This window comes from Vulpes vulpes, chromosome 13 (assembly GCF_048418805.1).
Source record: "Vulpes vulpes isolate BD-2025 chromosome 13, VulVul3, whole genome shotgun sequence".
NCBI lineage: Eukaryota > Metazoa > Chordata > Mammalia > Carnivora > Canidae > Vulpes > Vulpes vulpes.
In genome coordinates this window covers 135,354,567-135,374,068 of record NC_132792.1, presented here as the reverse complement: position 1 = coordinate 135,374,068, position 19,502 = coordinate 135,354,567, and the positions used below count along the sequence as shown (strand labels likewise).

The window sequence follows — 19,502 nt, the reverse complement described above, 5'->3', positions numbered from 1 at the left end:
CTTTGATTTCTTTTTGTTGTCTGATTTCTGTGTCTAGGACCTCCAATACTATGTTGAATAAAAGCAGTGAGAGTGGACATCCTTGTCTTGTTCCTGACCTTAGGGGAAAGGCTCTCAGTTTTTCCCCATTAAAGGATGACATCAGCTGTGGGTTTTGTACATATGGGAAAGGCTCGATAATGTTAAGATAGCAAGTTTCCAAAGTGATATACAGATATAAGGCAATCCCAATCAAAATCAGAGTATTTTTCTACAAATTGACAAACTACTGCTAAGATTGAGATACAAATACAAAAAAAGTGAAACAGACAAAACAACTTTGAAAAATATTAGAAATCTTACATCAGACTTTAAAATTATCTAAAAAGCTATAATGGTCAAGACTGTTTGGCATTGGTATAAAAACAAACCTAATGATCAACGGAATAGTATATAGAGTCCAGGAAACAGACTTACAAATCAATGGTCAAATTATTTTGGACAAAGGTTAACAGCTAATTCAGTAGATAAATGGCAGTCTTTTCACCAAATGATGACAGAACAACTTGGATATCCATGTGAAAAAGATGTCAGAAGAGGATCTCAAGCTTTATTTCATGCCATACATAAAAATGAACTAAAATGAGTCATAGGCTTAAACTCTAAAACTCTAGAAGAAACCATAGAGAGAGCATCCTCACAACCTTAAGGCAAGATTTCCTCAACGTGACACAAAAAGCACAAATACATATAGCCATCAAAACTAAAAGCTTCAGCTCTTCAAAAGGCATTGTTAAGAAAAAAAGAGACAAGCCATTGTTGGGGGATGGAATATTTGGAACAAGTGTATCTGACAAAAGACATATTCAGAATATATAAAGAATTCTTGTAATTCAATAAAATATGAGCAAAAAAATGATTTTATAATGAAGATATATAAATGAACAATAAGCTAAAGAAGCTCAAAACCATTATATGAAATGCAAATTAATACTGCAATGAGTTACATCTACATATCCACAAAAATACCTAAAATTTAAAAGAATGATAATACTAAGTATTGGCAAGGTTGAGGAGAAACTGGAACACACATACATTGCCAGAGGGAAATTAAAATGATCAAGCACTTTAGAAAACAGTTTGGTTGTTTCTTATGAAGCATACACTTACCATATGACACAACAATTACACTTCTAGTTATCTACCCATGATAAATAAAAATCTATGTCCACACGGAGATACATACATAGCAGCTTTAACTATACTAGCCAAAAACTGCAAACGATTCAAATCCCCAAGGGATAAACGGGTAACCAACTTGTGGTATATCCTTATAAAGGTCTACTGTATCACAATAAAAAGGAATAAATTACTGACACACACAACATGGATGAATCTCAAAAACACTGTTATATGAAAAGTCTTACACAAGAGCACATACTGTACAATTTCAGTTAGATGAAACTCTAGAAAAGACTATCCTAATCTATAAGGACAGATTACTGCTTATCTGAGGCAGAGCCTGGGGAGGAAATCTAATATATAGGGCAGCCCGGGTGGCTCAGCGTTTAGCACCGCCTTCAGCCCAGGGCTTGATCCTGGAGACCTGGGATCGAGTCTCATGTCAGGCTCCCTGAATGGAGCCTGCTTCTCCCTCTGCTTGTGTCTCTGCCCCTCTCTCTCTCTCTCTCTCTCAATACCTCTCTCTGTGTGTCTCTAAGAAATAAATCTTTTCTAAAAAATCTTATATATTCTTGAAATGTATATGAATATATAAATCTTAGCACTCTTATTTATCTAGTCATATATATGTGTGTGTGTACATACATATTTACATGTACATGTATATATATATACATACACACACATACACACACACACAAGAAAAAGCTTATTTTTTATCAGGCCTCAAGGAGGAAGAATTCATATCACGATTTATTAATAGTCACTGGGAAGAATGATGACCACTTTCTATATAGATCCTTTATTTACTCTTACGTAGCTGAATAATCCTTTGGCTCAAAATGACAAGGGAATTCTTTGATAGAACAATTAAGCTACCAAAAAAGCAAAGAAAAGAAGGGAGGGAGGGAGGAAAATATTCCATAATAAAATATGAAAAGATACTCTGGAGGCAAATATTTTGAATACTGTTCATATCATCTTCAGTAGAATATGCTACAAAAAAATAGTAATAAAAGTGTCAAACCACCACTCTGACAATTTTCTGAAGACAAAAAACACAAAAACTGCAAAGTATGTAGTACATGAAGCCTAACTGAACCACAAGTTTTTTTTTTTAATATGAAAGTGGGTAAGTGGCTTCTTTATTTTTTTCACTGTCCTGATACTTGCTTTCACCATATCACATTTCAAATATTATAGTCTATGAACCAGCAAGCATTATTAAATTTGGGAAATGGCAGGACTAAATAGTATATAAAGGATATCCATTATTCAACTAGAAATTCTATCTTCTTTTCACAAAACTGATACTATTAGGATTCTAATTATTTTTCACTGTTATATTCTTCCCTCACTACAAAACAAAAATTATGTATTTTACCTACTATAATTGTCTAATATAGGGATGTCACAGAAACCCTACTTTTGTTAATTTAGTACTAAAATAATTTTATAATCTTACTGAGTCACACAATATATTCACATATTTTGGTAGAAATAACTATGACAATCCCAGGTATTACTTGGAAATTCTTTTATTATAACTTTATAAAGATATGCTATTTCTGTACCCTGTCTTTTTGGTTTTAAATAACTGTACGTAAGAGGATGTTGTTTTATATATAAAATCAATATTTGTATTAAGTATATGGATAGTTCACAGGCACACAGTACAAATTTCTACTGAGAAAAGTACATAATTATTACACTAGCTGGGATTTTTTTATTTCCATAACCTAGTGTAGATTTTTCAAATTTTCTATTGGTTGACTCTATCACTTGATTATTTGAGGAATTTTATCACTCTTTATCACTACTTAAGAAATTATCTTGGTATTAAAAAAGGAATAGGAAAAATATATATATATGGGTTATTATATGCAAAGAACAAAAGGTCCTACCTGTTTCAATCTCATGAAGAAAGTCTCTGTGAAAGTCTTTCTACTGAAATACCAAAATCGCTCATTTGCAGGATACACACGTACTACTGTTTCCAGGAGAAAGCGCACAGGCTCCACCACCTCTGTGACTACCATATCCACTGCCACAGTCATGTATACTCGTTTATCTGCAGTAGAAATTTTCCATATGTTATGCTGGCTTTATTAATATCTGATTATTCAGGAAAGCAAAGATTTCCCACTTATGAAAAAATTAAGGTTCTTTTCAATCAACTTACCTTCTATGTTTAATTTTAAATGTTGTATGGTCACTTTGATTAAATAGGTAACCACATTTTTCAAGTATGTTTCTCAATACTCATGACTCTATCTAAATCAATTGTCAAAATCTCCTGACAGGGACACCTGGATGGCTCAATGGTTGGGCTCTGCTTTCAGCTCAGGTCATGATCCTGGAGTTCAGGGATCTGGTCCCACATAAGGCTGCCTGAGGGAAGCCTGCTTCTCCCTCTCCCTTTGCCTATGTCTCTTCCTCTCTAGCTCTCATGAATGAATAAATAAAATCTAAAAAAAAAAAAAAAAACTCCTCTGACTACCTTACTTTTTCCTTCCCCAAATCAGGTCCTTAATATAAAAAGTAAGGCAAAATGTCCAGAATGTCTTTTATACTACCCTTTCAAATTTCCCAGAAAACCTCTAGAAATTCACAAACATTTGCCCTTTCATCTTATAAAAAAAGATATAAGAAATTATTCACTTTGATGAGTTGCATGGAAAAGGACTGTCAAATTAGAAAAGATGTTCAACCTTTACTATGTTAAGTTTGTACAGGAAAATGTTATTTAAATGAATATTTCAATGTTGTTTGATTTAAAAGAAGACCCTGGAGATCTGTCAGTATCCTCATTGTCCTCTCATTGTATGTTGAGGAAAATCACTAAGGCTCTGATAAAATAGTTCAGTACAGTTACATATCTTTATCAGAGTCCTGGCAAGTAGTTTTAGACAATAGTATAGTTTTATGAGGCAAAATTTCAGTTATTATTTAAAATGTTTAGTTGGCCACAGCCTTCCTTCTAGAATCTTTTAGGCTAGTGTCTTTTCACTATGATAGGTTGAAATTTGGGTTTTATTTTATTTATCCTTCTTAGGATTCATCAGGGTTTTCATTTTCTTTTCTTTTTTCTTTTTTTTTTAGGTAGCTCCATGCCCAACATTGGCCTTAAACATTCAACCCTGAGAATAAGAGTCTCATGCTCTACCAACTGAGCCAGCTGAGCACCCCTCACTGGACGTTTCAATCTATGGTTTGGTTAATCCATATTGTCATTTCTTTGTTATTTTTGAAGTACTTTTTAAATGTATTTTGTCTAGCATTTTTAGTTCTTAAAGTTCAAATAATCAAGCTGATCACTAGAAGAAACCTTCAACAGGGTTTTTAAAAAACATTATACAACATTCTATTAATATCAATTTCAACAAAAAAATTATCACATTCTTTTTTTTTTTTTTTTTAGATTTTATTTATTTATTCATGGGAGACACATAGAGATAGAGAGGCAAAGACATAGGAAGAGGGAGAAGCAGGCTCCATGCAGGGAGCCTGCTCGATGGGACTCGATCCCGGGTCTCCAGGATCACGCCCTGGGCTGAAGGTGGCACTAAACTGCTGAGCCACCTGGGCTGCCCAAATTATCACACTCTTATTAAATAAATACCATCTGCCAATTTAAGAGAAATAAGGATTCTATAGACACTGTACTTACCCTATCAGACCAAGGGGAATACTTAAAAGTGTAAGAAACAATAATACAACACATAAATAGAATACACTACTTGGTGGTATAGTGAAAAGATCCAAGACATTTCATCTCCAGAGCTTCAACTTCTATAAAAAATCAAACTGATTCATGAATCCTCTGAGTAATTTATAATCTTAAAGCTACCATTTGGAAATTTTAGAAATCAGGTGTTTTTTGTGGCATATGAAATAATTTTTTTTAAGATTTTATTTATTCATGAGAGACACAGAAAGAGAGAGAGAGAGAGAGGCAGAGACATAGGCAGAGAGAGAAGCAGGCTCCATGTAGGGAGCCTGATGTGGGACTTGATCCCAGGACTCCAGGATCACACCCTGGGCCAAAGGGAGACGCTCAACTGCTGAGCTACCCAGACATCCCAAGGCATATGAAATAATTTTAATTTAAAATAACTTATCTTTTGGATACGAAATTTTAAGACTTATTTGAGACTTATTTGAGAAAGCATGCACATGCATGTGCACACAAGATGCGGAGTTGCCCTCTCTTTCTTCTCTCAAATAAATAAATAAAATCTTAAAAAATAGAAGACCAAATATGTATTTAAAAAATAAATTAAACTGAACTATGTGTTACATTAAAAACAGATAAAAACTGCTTTTTTATAACTTACTATTTGAAGTTCCTATATTTTAATCTTTCAAAATTATCAACTGGCTCATTTTTCTCATTTTCATGTTTACTTTCCGAATGATTGTAAGACAGAAGTTATAGGCTGGTCTTTATAAGCCTGTCTCCAGAATTTACAAACTGTGGGTATAAAAATTATTTATTCCTAAAATATGAAAGGTTATGTAATCATCATTATTTTTCTCTCTTTTTAGCCCTCATTGTGAAACAGCTTAACGTGTGATCAAACATGTGCAATTTATGGAGCTGGTAAAATACTCTTGTTGAGGAAAGTTGAGAATAATGATCATTTAATGCTCTTCATTAATATATTTCCATATCAATATTCACTAATGCTCCTTTCCTTAATGATTTCCAAAAATCCACTGTGGGTATAAAGTAACTAATATAAGATGAAAGATTAAGCCAATTGATCCATTATTTTCTCAATATAAATTATTGGTGGAATCACAGCAAATATTTAGTATAACATAACTTTAGCTATAACTCATGAGGTAAAAATTTAAATTTTAGTTTAAGGACAGATGGCAGAGGGGTAAAAAACACACACAATTGGCAGATATCTGGATAAAGTAGGAACAAAAATAAACAAAATGGGAGAATGACAAATGCACTAAACTCATAAGCTATGAATTTAGTTTAAGTTCAGCACTAGATACGTCAAACAAAATGAAAAGGTAAACAACTAGGAAAAAAGTGTTTGCCACAAATGAAATCCTAAATATACATACTAAGAACCCAAAGATCAAAAGACTGGAATAAAAAATTTAAAAGTGAAAAATATAAGTAATCTATAATAAGGAAAAAAGAGTTAGCATAGTTATCAAAGATATGCAAAATTCCAGAACTTGATTTCACCATTTCTTTCATACTCTCTTCCATTATTGTCCTAAAATAAAGTAACTCTTTAATAACATATGAAACACAAACCCCAAATACTTTCTATATAGTCTAATAAAACTAATTCACATGTCTTTGGGGAGGATTCTTTTGAATGGTGCAGGTTTTCCCCATTGATGCATAAAGTATTAAAAAAAAAAAAAAGAACTTCAAAATCTAAATAAGAACAACTTCATTTTAAATAAGCACCAGAATTTTTAAAAACACAACCAAACAACACTGACCATAATATAAAATTTAAAGCAAATAATAATGAACACTGTGAGAAAATTTACCTTTTGGGGTTTCTTCATTAAGTGCCAGAAATATTGGTGCATTGGGGTTCCACATGCCAGTAATAACATAAGCTCTCCCATCATAGCTCTTTCCCATGGATTCCTGTAAAAGTTCAAACAGAAATCACTGAGAATATACACACCAAGAAAATCACCATTTTAAATTATATCTTATTATAAGTAATCTAATTTATTAAAATTTGGATTTACAATCAAATGGGATTCATTTTTTGGTAAAATTTCTGTCACCCTACAAAAGCATTTCTTTCAATGTTAAATTCTCCTTGAGCTTTCCTCAGAGTTTCTATTTAGAGGCACATACCTCTTGGAAAAAAGGGGGTATACCTTTATATGCTGGCTCACAAAAACATAATATTGGTCTGAAGTTACATTTAGCTTTATCTTAGGTTGCCTGTCAAAATTTCATATACCTACACCTACAAGGATATCCAATTTCTATTAAAGCTATGTATATATCTCATTGAAGAGATTTTAATTAATAGCTACTCAAAGGAAAAGCAGTATTTTTCTTCCAATGTTCTAATTTATAATATATTTTTAAAGTATTAATTTACTTTATCACAATGCCTCTCAAAATTCATACTTTTCTATTATCTATATCAGATAATGTACACTTTCTTATGATCAGTAAGGAGACTAAGGTTTGTAATCAACACCCAAGTTGATTAACTTATCTCCCTTTCACTAGCTCCCTCTTTCCCTTCCATCCTTCTCCCCTTCTTCATCTCCTCCACTCTTTAAGACATCCATCAGCACACTCCTGACTCTCACTGAAGCAGCCAGCAGTTCTTATACTGAACGCAGGATCACATACAGCTGTGTGTATGTATGAGCATGGGGCGAGGGAAGGGGGGGGTGTTAGAGGTGTTCCCACAGGAAAACAGCACACAGCATACAAGTATATGCATGTGCAGGAGTATTTACTATGGTACTTTACATTTTCTGTACCCATTTCCTCATATTATGAAGAGAGAGTGCTGAAAGGAACAGATGAAACAAAAACTTTTTTACAGTTTTACCCCCACAGACATGCTTCTCTGACACCTTATAAAATTATTTCAGTCATTTGGTAATTACAATGCAAATTTTCCTAGTATATTGGTGGTATTTAGCCAAATGAACTGTCGGCTTGAGTTTAGGAACCCTGCGTTCTAGAGATGAAGTATACTCAAGGCCATGTAAAGAAAACTCACTCAGCAACTTGAACACATACATATATTCATTCATTTTCACTCTCTGTCTCCATCTCTCTCTCCCCACCCCTTTCTCTCTCTCTCTCTCCCTATGCCTTTCCTCTCTATTTTCTCATTTAATTCCCATTCAGAACAAGTATGGGCATCTGACCCCAGAAAAAGCAATCAATTTCTGGAAAGAGCTTGAGCTGTGCTTGAGTCTAAAAAGATGAACTAGTCCAATCAAAAAATTTCTTTCCATTGACAAATGCCAAGGGAATTGGGCAGTTAGCAGTAGAGCTGAAAGTTTTATTCAGAGATCAGGCCCTGACAAGCCACATATCAAATGAAGTGATAAGATAACAGAAATTATAAAGTAGGAAAGAATACATAAAGAAGAGCAGAGTATTAAGAAACTGCTAAGTGGTGAGAGAAATGGAGAAAACAACAACAACAACAAATTCATTAATAATGATCGTGCAGGGGCAGCCCGGGTGGGTCAGCGGTTTAGCACCTCCTTCAGCCCAGGGCCTGATCCTGGAGACCCGGGTTCGAGTCTCACGTCAGGCTCCCTGCATGGAGCCTGCTTCTCCCTCTGCCTGTGTCTGCCTGCCTCTCTCTCTCTCTCTCTCTGTCCCTGGGTCTCTCATGAATAAATAAAATCTTTAAAAAAAAATTATCATGCAGTCCAAACACAAAAGCAGATACTGGGAGGCAGGGAAGGAGAGAAGATAAAGGAGGAGAGAGAGAGAGCGAAGGGAATGGAAGGGGGGGGGGGGGAGGAGGCCAAGGTAGGAAAAGGTGAGAGAAAGAGAAAGTAAAGAAGCAGAGAAGGGGAAGAAGGTACAGAAAGAGAGGGAGGCAGAGCATCAGAGCCTGCCTGGGAGCTGGGGCAGCAGTAGAAAAAGAGCAAGAGCCCACCCTAAAAAGAGGCTCAAAGAAAAGGTAAGCCCATGGAGGGAGGTGAGACAGACTGAAAAGTCTAGATAGCAGAGACCACTTTGCAGGTTTAGATACAATTTCATGAAGATCAACAAACTCTTCTGTGTCTAAGGTGTTCTAAACAGAACTTTGTTCCTTATTAACCAAAATAGCCTAACTCAACATAGTTTTGTCTTTGTAGTTCTCACAATACACTACCACAGTGATCTATCTTATACATCAAAAGCCCCCAATAAAAGTTTCTCCTCATTAAATATGGCATTTTTGTTATTGAACTAGACATTTCCATCACACACTCTGACTTACTCCCAGTCTCTAATAAAGATACTTCTTGGGGCGCCTGGGTGGCTCAGTCAGTTGAGTGTCTGACACTCGGTTTCAGCTCAGGTCATGATCTTGGGGTTGTGAAATCAAGCCCCGAGTCAGGCTCCACACCCAGAGGGGAGCTTGCCTGAGGATTTCTCTCCCTCTGCTCCTCCCTCTGCTCACTCTAGCTTTTGCTCTCTCAATAAGTAAATAAATCTTTAAAAGAAAAAAAGATACTTCTTCAATTATCTGCTAAAAAGTCCTTCCTGACCCATCTCCTGCACCACAAGTAGGGCTAACAAAATCAGGAATGGCAGTGAAGGGACATCTGGACAACAAAAATCTCTACCCAAACTATGCCAGGGTGGAACCGCTAAATGCCCTCCTCTTAGGAAAATAAACTAGGAAATACAGACAGAATATGGCAGTTTGCAATGGGAAAATAGGCAAAAAAGCCATAAGACAAAGGCCAGAGAATCACATAGTAAGCCACAGATGAACTACTGTCAAGTCATGAGCAAGCATAAGCTATAAAGTCAAGTAGGCAGATGGTAGGGTGAAGCAAACACATGGTACTGAAAAGACATAACATACACAAAAAAGTAAAAAATATAAGTTCATGCTAACCCACCCATTCATTAAGCAAATAGGAACCTATTATAAGCCATGGTGTATGCCTATAAGTATCCAGCAAGGAAAACAAAACAAAATGATCCTGACCCTCGAGAGGTGACAGGCTAATGCTTTCCAATCAGCAGTCTGTGACCCATTTGTGGATCATAAAATCAATTTAGTGGATTATGGTCAGACTTGTCAATCAAGTAGAAGAAAAAATAGCAGAGTCCCTCACTCATGTAAGGGATAAGAACTGTTTCATGAAAATTTTATTTCTGCCTTTTTACACATCCAGATTACAAGCTTACTGGATTATAATGTAAATGTATTGGTAATTGTGAGTCCAGCTACCAGTCTAGTGTCAATAAATGGTTAATTGTAAAGATCTACAAACTTTCTGAGGCACTTCTAGGACTTTTAAAATGTATTCCAGTTCCAAGAAACCTGGTTCTACTTAGTTTTCAGCTCTTCTTGGTACCTTGCTATTAGACTCTTCCTAGGTACTATAGGGGAGCAAAATTTGCCACCAAAAATATATCTGTTAGGCATGCGGGTTATTTTCAGGCTGATTACTTTTAAAAAAAACAAAAGGTCAGAAAAAACCTTTGACCTCCCCCTTATAGTCGCCATAGATAACTACAGTATAAAATAAAGTAGGTGACATAGTCAGGGAGGAAATTAGCAGAGTCTGTTTCTTTAAATTCCTATATCCCATTGTTTCTGAGTGGTCTAGCAAACATTGTTTTTCATCTTCCTATGAATTGTCTTCCTTCCCCTTGAAGTCTCCACCTTCTACCCCTTCTGGGGTGGGTAGCTCAAAATGGCAAATAGCCTCATTGTCTGACTGTCTGTAAGCCTCATATTCTTATGGAGCCCCCATACATATGTAATTAAATTGTTTTCTCCTACTAATCAGTCTCTCGTCAATTTAATTCTTAGACCAGACAAAAGAACCTTGAAAGGCAGAGGAAAATTTTTCCTCACCAAAAGCATCAATAGCTGTGGATCAAAAATTCTCATTTCCTTACTCATACAGTACAAGTATCTTCACCAAAAATATTCTCGCTACTGGAAGAAAACTGAGTCTCTGTTATTTGTATCCCCCTAAAAAACAATTTTATTTATAATTTGTTTAAATACTATATATAATATATAAGTAATCTATCTGCCTAAAAAAATATTTTCACTTATAAATATGACTTTCTCTCTCACGTAGATCTTATATTAAGTTTATAAATTTATAAAAAGTCTCAATTCATGTAGCATATTAGAAAATATTCAAAGGGAAAAAAAGTCAGCATCATTTTAAAATTATCCAAGATAAATAGAAGTCTCACAATTCTGAAATTAAGTATAATTGTAGTGTTTTCAGTTTGTCAGAATAAAGTCTAAGAAAGTGAAATTTGTTTTAAAAGTGTTCATGTATTCAAATGAGTCAGAAGAACATAACATCTTGCTCTAGAGGGCAGAACTAAGGTTAATTAGGCAGTAATAACAAATATGATTTTTGATGATTACAAAAAAATAACCTTGTAATAACCAGAATATATTTCTAAATCACCAAGTAATATATTCATTAAGTGCAATACAGAAGGTAGTTCTGTTTAAAAGTTAGGATAGTCAGCTATTTTTACATCAAATATCAACTCTCAAATATATATCAACCTTCAAGAAAATTCCTTAAATAATTACCACTCCTACAGTAAATATACTTTGAAGGACAGGTAATAAACGAGGATAAATTCACAAAGGGAAATGCTTTCAAAAAAACAAAAGCATTCATCACAGTACTCAAATTAATAACAGTGCATTAAAATAAATGAAAGGCACCATAGTCACTCTGGATATGCCTGTTATAATCATGTACTTGTTATTTTAGCTCAAAGAAAAGGTATCTTTCTAAGAACCCAAACAGATGAATGGATGGACATTGTCGTAACAGTATCCTTTTATTTGCTTACAGTTTGTTTATGACATTTTGGTGGAAAGTTTCCTAAATCTCTCTTATAAGTAATTTTGAGTTTCCAAAATTATTACTACCATACAGTTGAAAGTTAGAAACTCTGACAATATTACAAAACTTTAAAATAGAAAATACTTCTAAAATATAAATTAACTATCATCTATACTTGGTTAATGTGTTTAAGATTATCATTACCATATCCAGTAAATGCATGTCACTGTTCTTCACGTTTCGACCTGGGCTTAATAACATTCCAAAACATCTGAAAATATTGGGGGGGAAAAAAAGGACAAATAAGGTATCAAGAATATATAGAAGCCCAGTGAGCAAAAAGCCTTTTTATAATAACTATACAGTCTGAGCTCTGTACTTACAAATAGCTTTAGTTTTTTAAAAAAACACCATTAAAAAAAAATTCATTAAGATACATAATAAAATCACATAAAGTTATCTAAATTCCCAGATCTTTATTTCTGCATGTAAGAAATTACCCGTGATCAGAAACTATAATAAAAATGGCCACAAGTTATTGACTGAAACAAAATACAGTAGTGAGACATGAACTGGTTTCTAGTAGAAATGAGATTTTATTTGCCTTGGAGTTATTTCAAACATAGAAGTCAAAATCAACTACCCCAATTAAATAAAAAAAGATTTTTAAAAGACTGTGCTCAATCTGTATCAAGTCAAATTAACAGAAAGAATTACCCTGGTCTTCAATAGTCATTTTCACTGAGTAGCCTGCTAATATTTATTATACCTTAAGTTTGAAAAAACGTTTTATGAAACTCGTTACTAAATATGCCGTTATACTAGTGAAGATATTATCCAACATACAATATACAATTAACTATTTACTTTTTCTGTGTTTCCTGATTCTAGAGAAGCTTTAGGAATCCCATCAATACTGCTACTACTTTATTTGTCAAGGATTTTTACAAGCTATAAAAGTCAGCTAATTCCAACATTTTTATATTTGTTAGGTTATCATTAATTCTGCTTTTTAGTAAGAAAGTAGAGTCCAGAGAAATTCAACAATTTATTCTAATCCTTTTGTCTATTAAATAGATCTTATAACTCTAGAAGCAATGTGATCTGCCTTCAGTATCCCTCTGCCAACAACGCAATTCACACTTACTAGTGTTTTTATTGTAGTTTTCCAACATATAAAATATGCTATAGAACATTTCACTCAGGAGTAGAGAATGTAAATAAATTAAATATGTTAAGATTTTCTAAATTTCAAAATACCGGCACCTAACATGTCATTACTCAATCTGATCCTTGTTATTTTCCAAAAGTTCACTTTTCTAGCAGCACATCTTGTTTTTCTGTGAACAAATTAAGTCTATCCCAATATGAGTCCAGTAAGTGATAAAACAATACATGCTTCCTGTTAGTACTTGAGGATACCTTGCTCAAGGCTCTTTTTTGGCATCCAAAAACAATCAAGTACATGACAAAGATAAAAAGTCACTGAGCTCTGAAGATAACTTTCCAAACCCATCACTGTACTACCTAACAAAATGTAATGTACTATGAAGGAAATAATACCCTAATATCCACAATTTTAGTATAATTACACTGCTATAATCTCCCTCTGAACTCCTGTAATAAACACTACAAATTAAATGTTAATTAAGCAACTTACTGTACTATTTCTTTTACCACTGCCTTAAATACTTGCTAGGCAAGGATAAAGAAGTGAATTCTTTTTTTAGATATGAAATTTGGTCCCCCCTCTGCCCCCAACTAAAAAGGTAATAGGGACAGAAGACATCTCTCACATTCCCTATATGCTTTGTTTTGGTTTGTATCTCTCATGTTTTTTTTTTAAACAATTTTCTATATTATATAGAGAGCTTTTAAGTTACAAAACTATTATGTATTCACTTTAAAAGTTAACGGATACCAAAAAAAAAAAAAAAGTTAACGGATACCAAAATGTATAAAGAAAACATAATTTACCCTACCCTAACCCTAACATCAGCCCCCTTAGGAATCAATGTTAACCAATGTTAACAATTTAGTATGCAACCTCCCTACATTTCTTTTTGCTCTTTTTGAAAACAAAGTTTTTTATCATTTTGTTTGCCAATCATTTGCAGGTAAATGATAAAATTGATACAATTTTATATTTTCCTAATATTCCCATGTTAAACTCTACTGCAATAAAGAACCTTTAGAGGTTTAGGTTTTCCTTAAATGGCAACGCTCTCACTTATTTTGATGATCTTTGATATGCTGCTCTTTTCCTGGATTATAAATAAAATATCCTGCCACTGGGGCACCTGGGTGGCTCAGTCAGTTAAGTGTCCAGCTCTTGATTTCAGCTCAGGTCATGATCTCAAGATTGTAAGCCAAGTCAGGCTACATGCTCAGTGCAGCATCTGCTTGTCCCTCTCCCTCCCCATCTTCTTCCACCCGCCTCCCCCCCCCCCCCCCCGGCCCTTTTTCTCCTTCTAAAATAAATAAAATAAAAACTTTTTTTTTAAATCCTGACACCAACCAGTAGTATGACCTTAGAGGAAGCACCCAACCCCTTGAGCTTCTGCTTCCTCTTCTAGAAAACAGGAAAGGTATAATACCCAAACTCTAAGGAGTTCTTCCAACACGAAAATTGCAGTTTTTTCTATCAAGCTGTATTAGTCATTTTCAAAATTATATTTCATTAAAGCACATCAGGTTTCCTACACAGACAAGCAAGGTTTATTCGGAATAATGTGTCAGTAATTAGATATTATTAGTACCACAACCACCTAGCGCGAATATTAAGTATTTCATTGGGGAGGTCAAAGCATTCAACCTTTTCTTGTTAACTCTATAAATAATGTAGAAAACTGTCATCACACCTGTTTTCTCAAGCAGCTCACAGTCTATAGGAGGAGAAAAATACAAGTAAACAGGGAATTACAACCTGATACGGTAAGTTCTACGATCACTATACAAACAGAATGTTAATAAAGCATAAAAGAGACATAACCGATATTATTTATAATATAGTACGTAGCTGACCTAAAATTTGAAATCAAATCTCCCGAGAATGAGATATATTAACATTATTACATTAATTATGGTATATACTGTTTATTAAATACCTTAAGTCAGACATTACTACTTTGCTGCATTTACACTTCAAAACAACCTGCGTATGCAAAATGCAACTAGTTTTCATTTTGGTAGAAGTGATTTGTCCCAAACAACACAGCTATTAAGTTAAAAGACTGGGATTCAAGCCCATGTCCATGATCCAAAACTGCAGGTCTTTTACACATTATACTCTGTCACCTCCGTAGCCTATCAGGAAAGATTACAAATTCTCCATGTGATCCAGGGCAAGTTATACTGCAATATCTCACTTTCTACATTTCTGAAATACAAATGCTATCTGCTTACAAGTTCGCTATGTTCATATAAGCTGAAATGAAAACCCACAGGGTGAAAGTACACTGTAAACTAGAAAGTAGTTCCCAATTATAAATTATTACAATTGCCACTATTATTTTTTTAAGATTTTATTTATTTTAGAGAGAGAAAGAGCACAGAGGGAGAAGAAGAAGCAGTCTCCCGGCTGAGGAGGAAGCTCCACACAGGGCTCCTGGGATCATGACCTAAGGCAAAGGCAGATGTTTAACCAACTAAGCTGCCCAGGAGCTCTGACAATTGCCACTATTATTAAGAAGAGAAAGTTTAACCTTCCATAATACCTCTGAGTTTTTACCCAAAATAGAACTTGAAACAGTTTTTAACACCAAGTTAGCATCCACACAAACACCAGAACTTAGCAAATCTAGCATTGCTTTAGACTTAAGTGATGGAAGAGTGAGAAAACCACATTAATGTTCTGTAACAGTCAACTTAAATGTTTTGCTTTTGCTTTCCGTCCATCAAATGGTCAGAATCCTATCTACCTCCATGAAAACTATGGATAAAAACGAAGAAAGGAAAACGAAAGGGGGCAAGCACCTACCAATGTCAGTTAAGGAACACTGTCTCCTAACTGAATTTTTGTTGTTAAAAATGCAAAAGTGACAGTATGTCAGAGGAGGTAAACGGAAATACCAAAAAAAGCTATGTCAATCATATTTTTTCAGACTAAAAGATGAATTTTATAAAAATTGGAATCCCACTCAATCTCATACTGAAGAAGTTAAAAGATAGTTGGAAAAGTTCCCCAGATGAGAAATGTTGGGTTTTTCACTCGCTAAAGGGATCAAGACAGATACACAGGCATTCCTCACTATGCGCAGTATGGAGAACCATTACAATTAACCACACAAGAGAAACTGGGCAAAGTGATGTTAGGATCAATGGGGAAATTTTTAATTGTTCTGCAACCTTTATTTTTGTCAAAACTTTAAAAACTCTTTGCTGTCAGTTGTAAGTATACAAGGAAATGGAGGGGGACAAAGTACACTATTATTTATTTAGTACTTTGTAATTTAAAGCATTCAGGGGATGTCTGGGTGACTCAGTGGTTGAGCGGCTGCCTTTGCCTCAGGGCATGATCCTGAGTCCTGGCACCAGGCTCCCTGCAGGGAGCCTGCTTCTCCCTTTGCCTGTGTCTCTGCCTCTCTCATTCTCTCTCATGAATAAATAAATAAAATCTAATAAATAAATAAATCACTCAGAAACATAAAAGTGCTTTATTTCTTCAGAAACAAGATTGAATAGAGCTTGCTTTCTTTTCATATAATTTACAATGCAGAGTAAGCATTTTTTTCTGTGCCTTGGTAAACACTCATATTCCTTTCTCAGTTTGAATCTGCTTCCAATATTTTATCCTTTGTGCTTTCAACATTATGAAGTATTTCTGAGGGTTCCTTTAATGTGAAGTTTTTGCCGGCATAACTTCCTCCAGGACATTCATCCTTTTCATCACAACCACTTTCCTTACTTATGCTGCTAAATTAATCCTCACTATGTTCCTCTGGCTGCCTATCTAGATTCCACTGTACAGTGGCAATGTCAACATTCCCATGGTCCTACATCTTTATAATTCCACTTATGTCCTATTCAAATCCTGAAAAGTTATTTGTATGGTACAGTAAAAGTTCTGCCATGCATGCCACATGCATACTGTTTATTGTTGCTTCCTGTCATGCTGCATTTTTTTAAGATTTGAGAAAGAGAGTGAGCATGCACATGTGTGAGCAGTGTGGAGGGACAAGGGAAGAGGGAGAGAGAGAATCCTCAAGCAGACTCTCTAATGAATGCAGAGCCCAACACGGGTCTCAATCCCAGAATCCTGAGATCACGACCTAAGCCAAAATCAAAAGTCAGATGCTGACTGAGCCACCCAGGCTTCCCACATGAATGTTTTCAATTGCATGCTTGTATATTTCTTCCAAAACTCAGCTAAAGAAACCTCATGATCTCCAGTCTTGCAATTACCACTGCCTTTCAATGTGGGAACTAACTTCAAAATTTTGGCTTAATTGCTAGCAAAACTCACTAGAATTTTCTTTCTTATCACAGTCTTTAATCCAAAGTAGAAGTAAATGCTCCATTTCAACCCTAAGCAGCTCTCTATTCCTACTGAAACTTAAAGATGATATAGAGTGACTTTACTGTGCTCTTTATATTCACCAGACTTTTTCAGAATGGTTCACACCATAGTTTCATGCAGGGCTTAGGTCTCTTCCTATCTTCATTCTGCTGTCATCATTTCCAAATCTAAGATCACATGCAATTTCACTTTTAGCATTATCACTTTTCATTTCTTTGTTTCACTTTTATCTTTCTTGGCCAACTCTTTTGATTACCCATTTTTGTGAAATGTTACACAGGTTTATTATCACTGAGAGATAAGGATGTAATACAACAACACACTTTGTTGTCTGGTAGTAAACAAAGTAAGAGATACACTATTACCATTATCAAAACAATTTCAAAGTAGTGACGTGACTAGTCCCTGATCTTGTACTTATATAAAGACTATGGACTGAAGAGTTAATAGCAGAGTCTTTACTTTCTGCAATTACTCAAAACTAATATACCATGATAACAAAAATTTGAACTATGTGGGCTGCAGGACTGGTGTTATTTAACTAAACCAAAGTAATATAAATTTGTGCATTATCATAACTGCAAAGCAAAGACCACTTGCATGTACATAAGTGCTAAAAAATCTGGCCAAGGTGTTTGCCTTCTCACAGTAGCGGTCTACTCTGATTGTGCAGGCTACTCTGATTTCCACTTATCATTCAAAACCAACTCAGTAATTGTTGTACTGGTGATTGAGGTACTAGTGATAATACTACCAATAGTAATAACAGCAAGCATTTATTAAGCATTTATTCTGAGTCAGGGACTAATCCAAGTACTTTACAGGTATTGTCTAATTTTTTTCCTCCGAAAAAAAAATTTTTAAACATTTTATTTATTTATTCATGAGAGACAGAGAGGGAGAGAGAGGCACAGACACAGGCAGAAGTAGACTCCATGCAGGGAGCCTGACATAGGACTCAATCCTGAGTCGCCAGGATCACACCTGGGCTAAACCACTGACCCACCCAGGCTGCCCCCTCCAAAAATTCTTAAAAGGTATTATTAACAATTTACAAATTAGAAACCGAAGCACAGAGAAATTAAATAACTTGGCCAAATCACCGCAGAGCCAGGATTTAAATCCAGATGAAGGACTCCATAGTTGGTGAACTTAAAAGGCCTTGCTAGCTTCAGTGACATTAATCACAGGAAGAAGTCTCTCCATTAGGTTTTATACTTACCAGCAAATGAGGTTTAAAAAACTGGTTGTTCTTTTCTTTCTGTTCTTCAAGTAGGAAATTTTTACTTTTTTCTCTAAGATTATCTGGGGTATTAGGAGTAATTACTAGGGAAAAAAATAAAATAGATGCTTAGGAGGCAGCTGGTTGGCTCAGGCGGTTAGTGCCTGACTCGATTTCGGCTCAGGTTGTGATCTCAGGATTGTGGGATCAAGCCCTGGGATACTGGCTCCATGCTCAGTACAGAATCTGCTTGAGATTCTCTTTCCTCTCCCTCTGCCCTCCCCTGTCCCCACTCACACTTTCACACATGCGCAGGCTCTCTCTCAAATAAATAAATAAATAAATAAATAAATAAATAGAATCTTTTTAAAAAAAAAATATTTTAAATAGATGCTTAGATCTGCTACCAGTACAGAGAATTTAATCTGCAAAGAGGCTATAAAAGAAAAGGCAATATTTTTAAGACGTTTTTTTTCTTCCTTTTTAAAATTATCAACCAGTAAACTTCAAGAACACACAACATCCAAGCATACCATCCTGGGGAAATAATGTTCCCATTAACTCCCACATTATAATGGATCAAAATTTGAAATGCAGAACCATATTCAAATATGAATACTTCCACTAACTCTGTTCAAATACAAAAGAAGAACTTATAGTCAGATAAAAATAGAATATTAAAAAGGATTAGGATAATCAAACCAAGAAATTTCAAAATCTAACACTGCGTTTAATCACTGCTAAAAACATTTAGTAATCATTTTGTTTTACCACTCAATAGGAATAATATAGGAAATTTGGGGATAATGATACATTATTTGGGCTTTTGCATATACCAAATATATATCAAAATAATTAAAAGCCAAGAATTTTTATAATTGAATATACTTGTAAACACAATTTAAAAACATCAAAAAGCATAAAGAAAAATAATATTTTCCCCCACAGCCACTGCTGATTCACAAGGGCTCATTTTCTCCCACACAAAGGTTAATCAAATGTAGGTAAAGATAAAACATCAGCAAAAAATCCTAAAATCAACTATATGAGGAAATGTAAAGC

General features: G+C 34.7%; 1 protein-coding gene across 5 annotated transcripts in view; it reads right to left on the bottom strand.

The window, feature by feature from the left end:
- Nucleotides 1-19,502, bottom strand: part of RABGAP1L (RAB GTPase activating protein 1 like) — a 724,498-nt gene that overhangs the window by 599,792 nt on the left and 105,204 nt on the right. For all 5 annotated transcript variants that reach the window (XM_072733070.1, XM_072733072.1, XM_072733073.1 and 2 more), the window contains 3 exons: nucleotides 11,905-11,971; nucleotides 6,691-6,793; nucleotides 3,066-3,232 (listed from right to left, as the gene is read on the bottom strand). In XM_072733070.1, coding sequence (XP_072589171.1) covers nucleotides 3,066-3,232; nucleotides 6,691-6,793; nucleotides 11,905-11,971 — 337 coding nt within the window. The remainder of the gene's footprint in view (nucleotides 1-3,065; nucleotides 3,233-6,690; nucleotides 6,794-11,904; nucleotides 11,972-19,502) is intronic.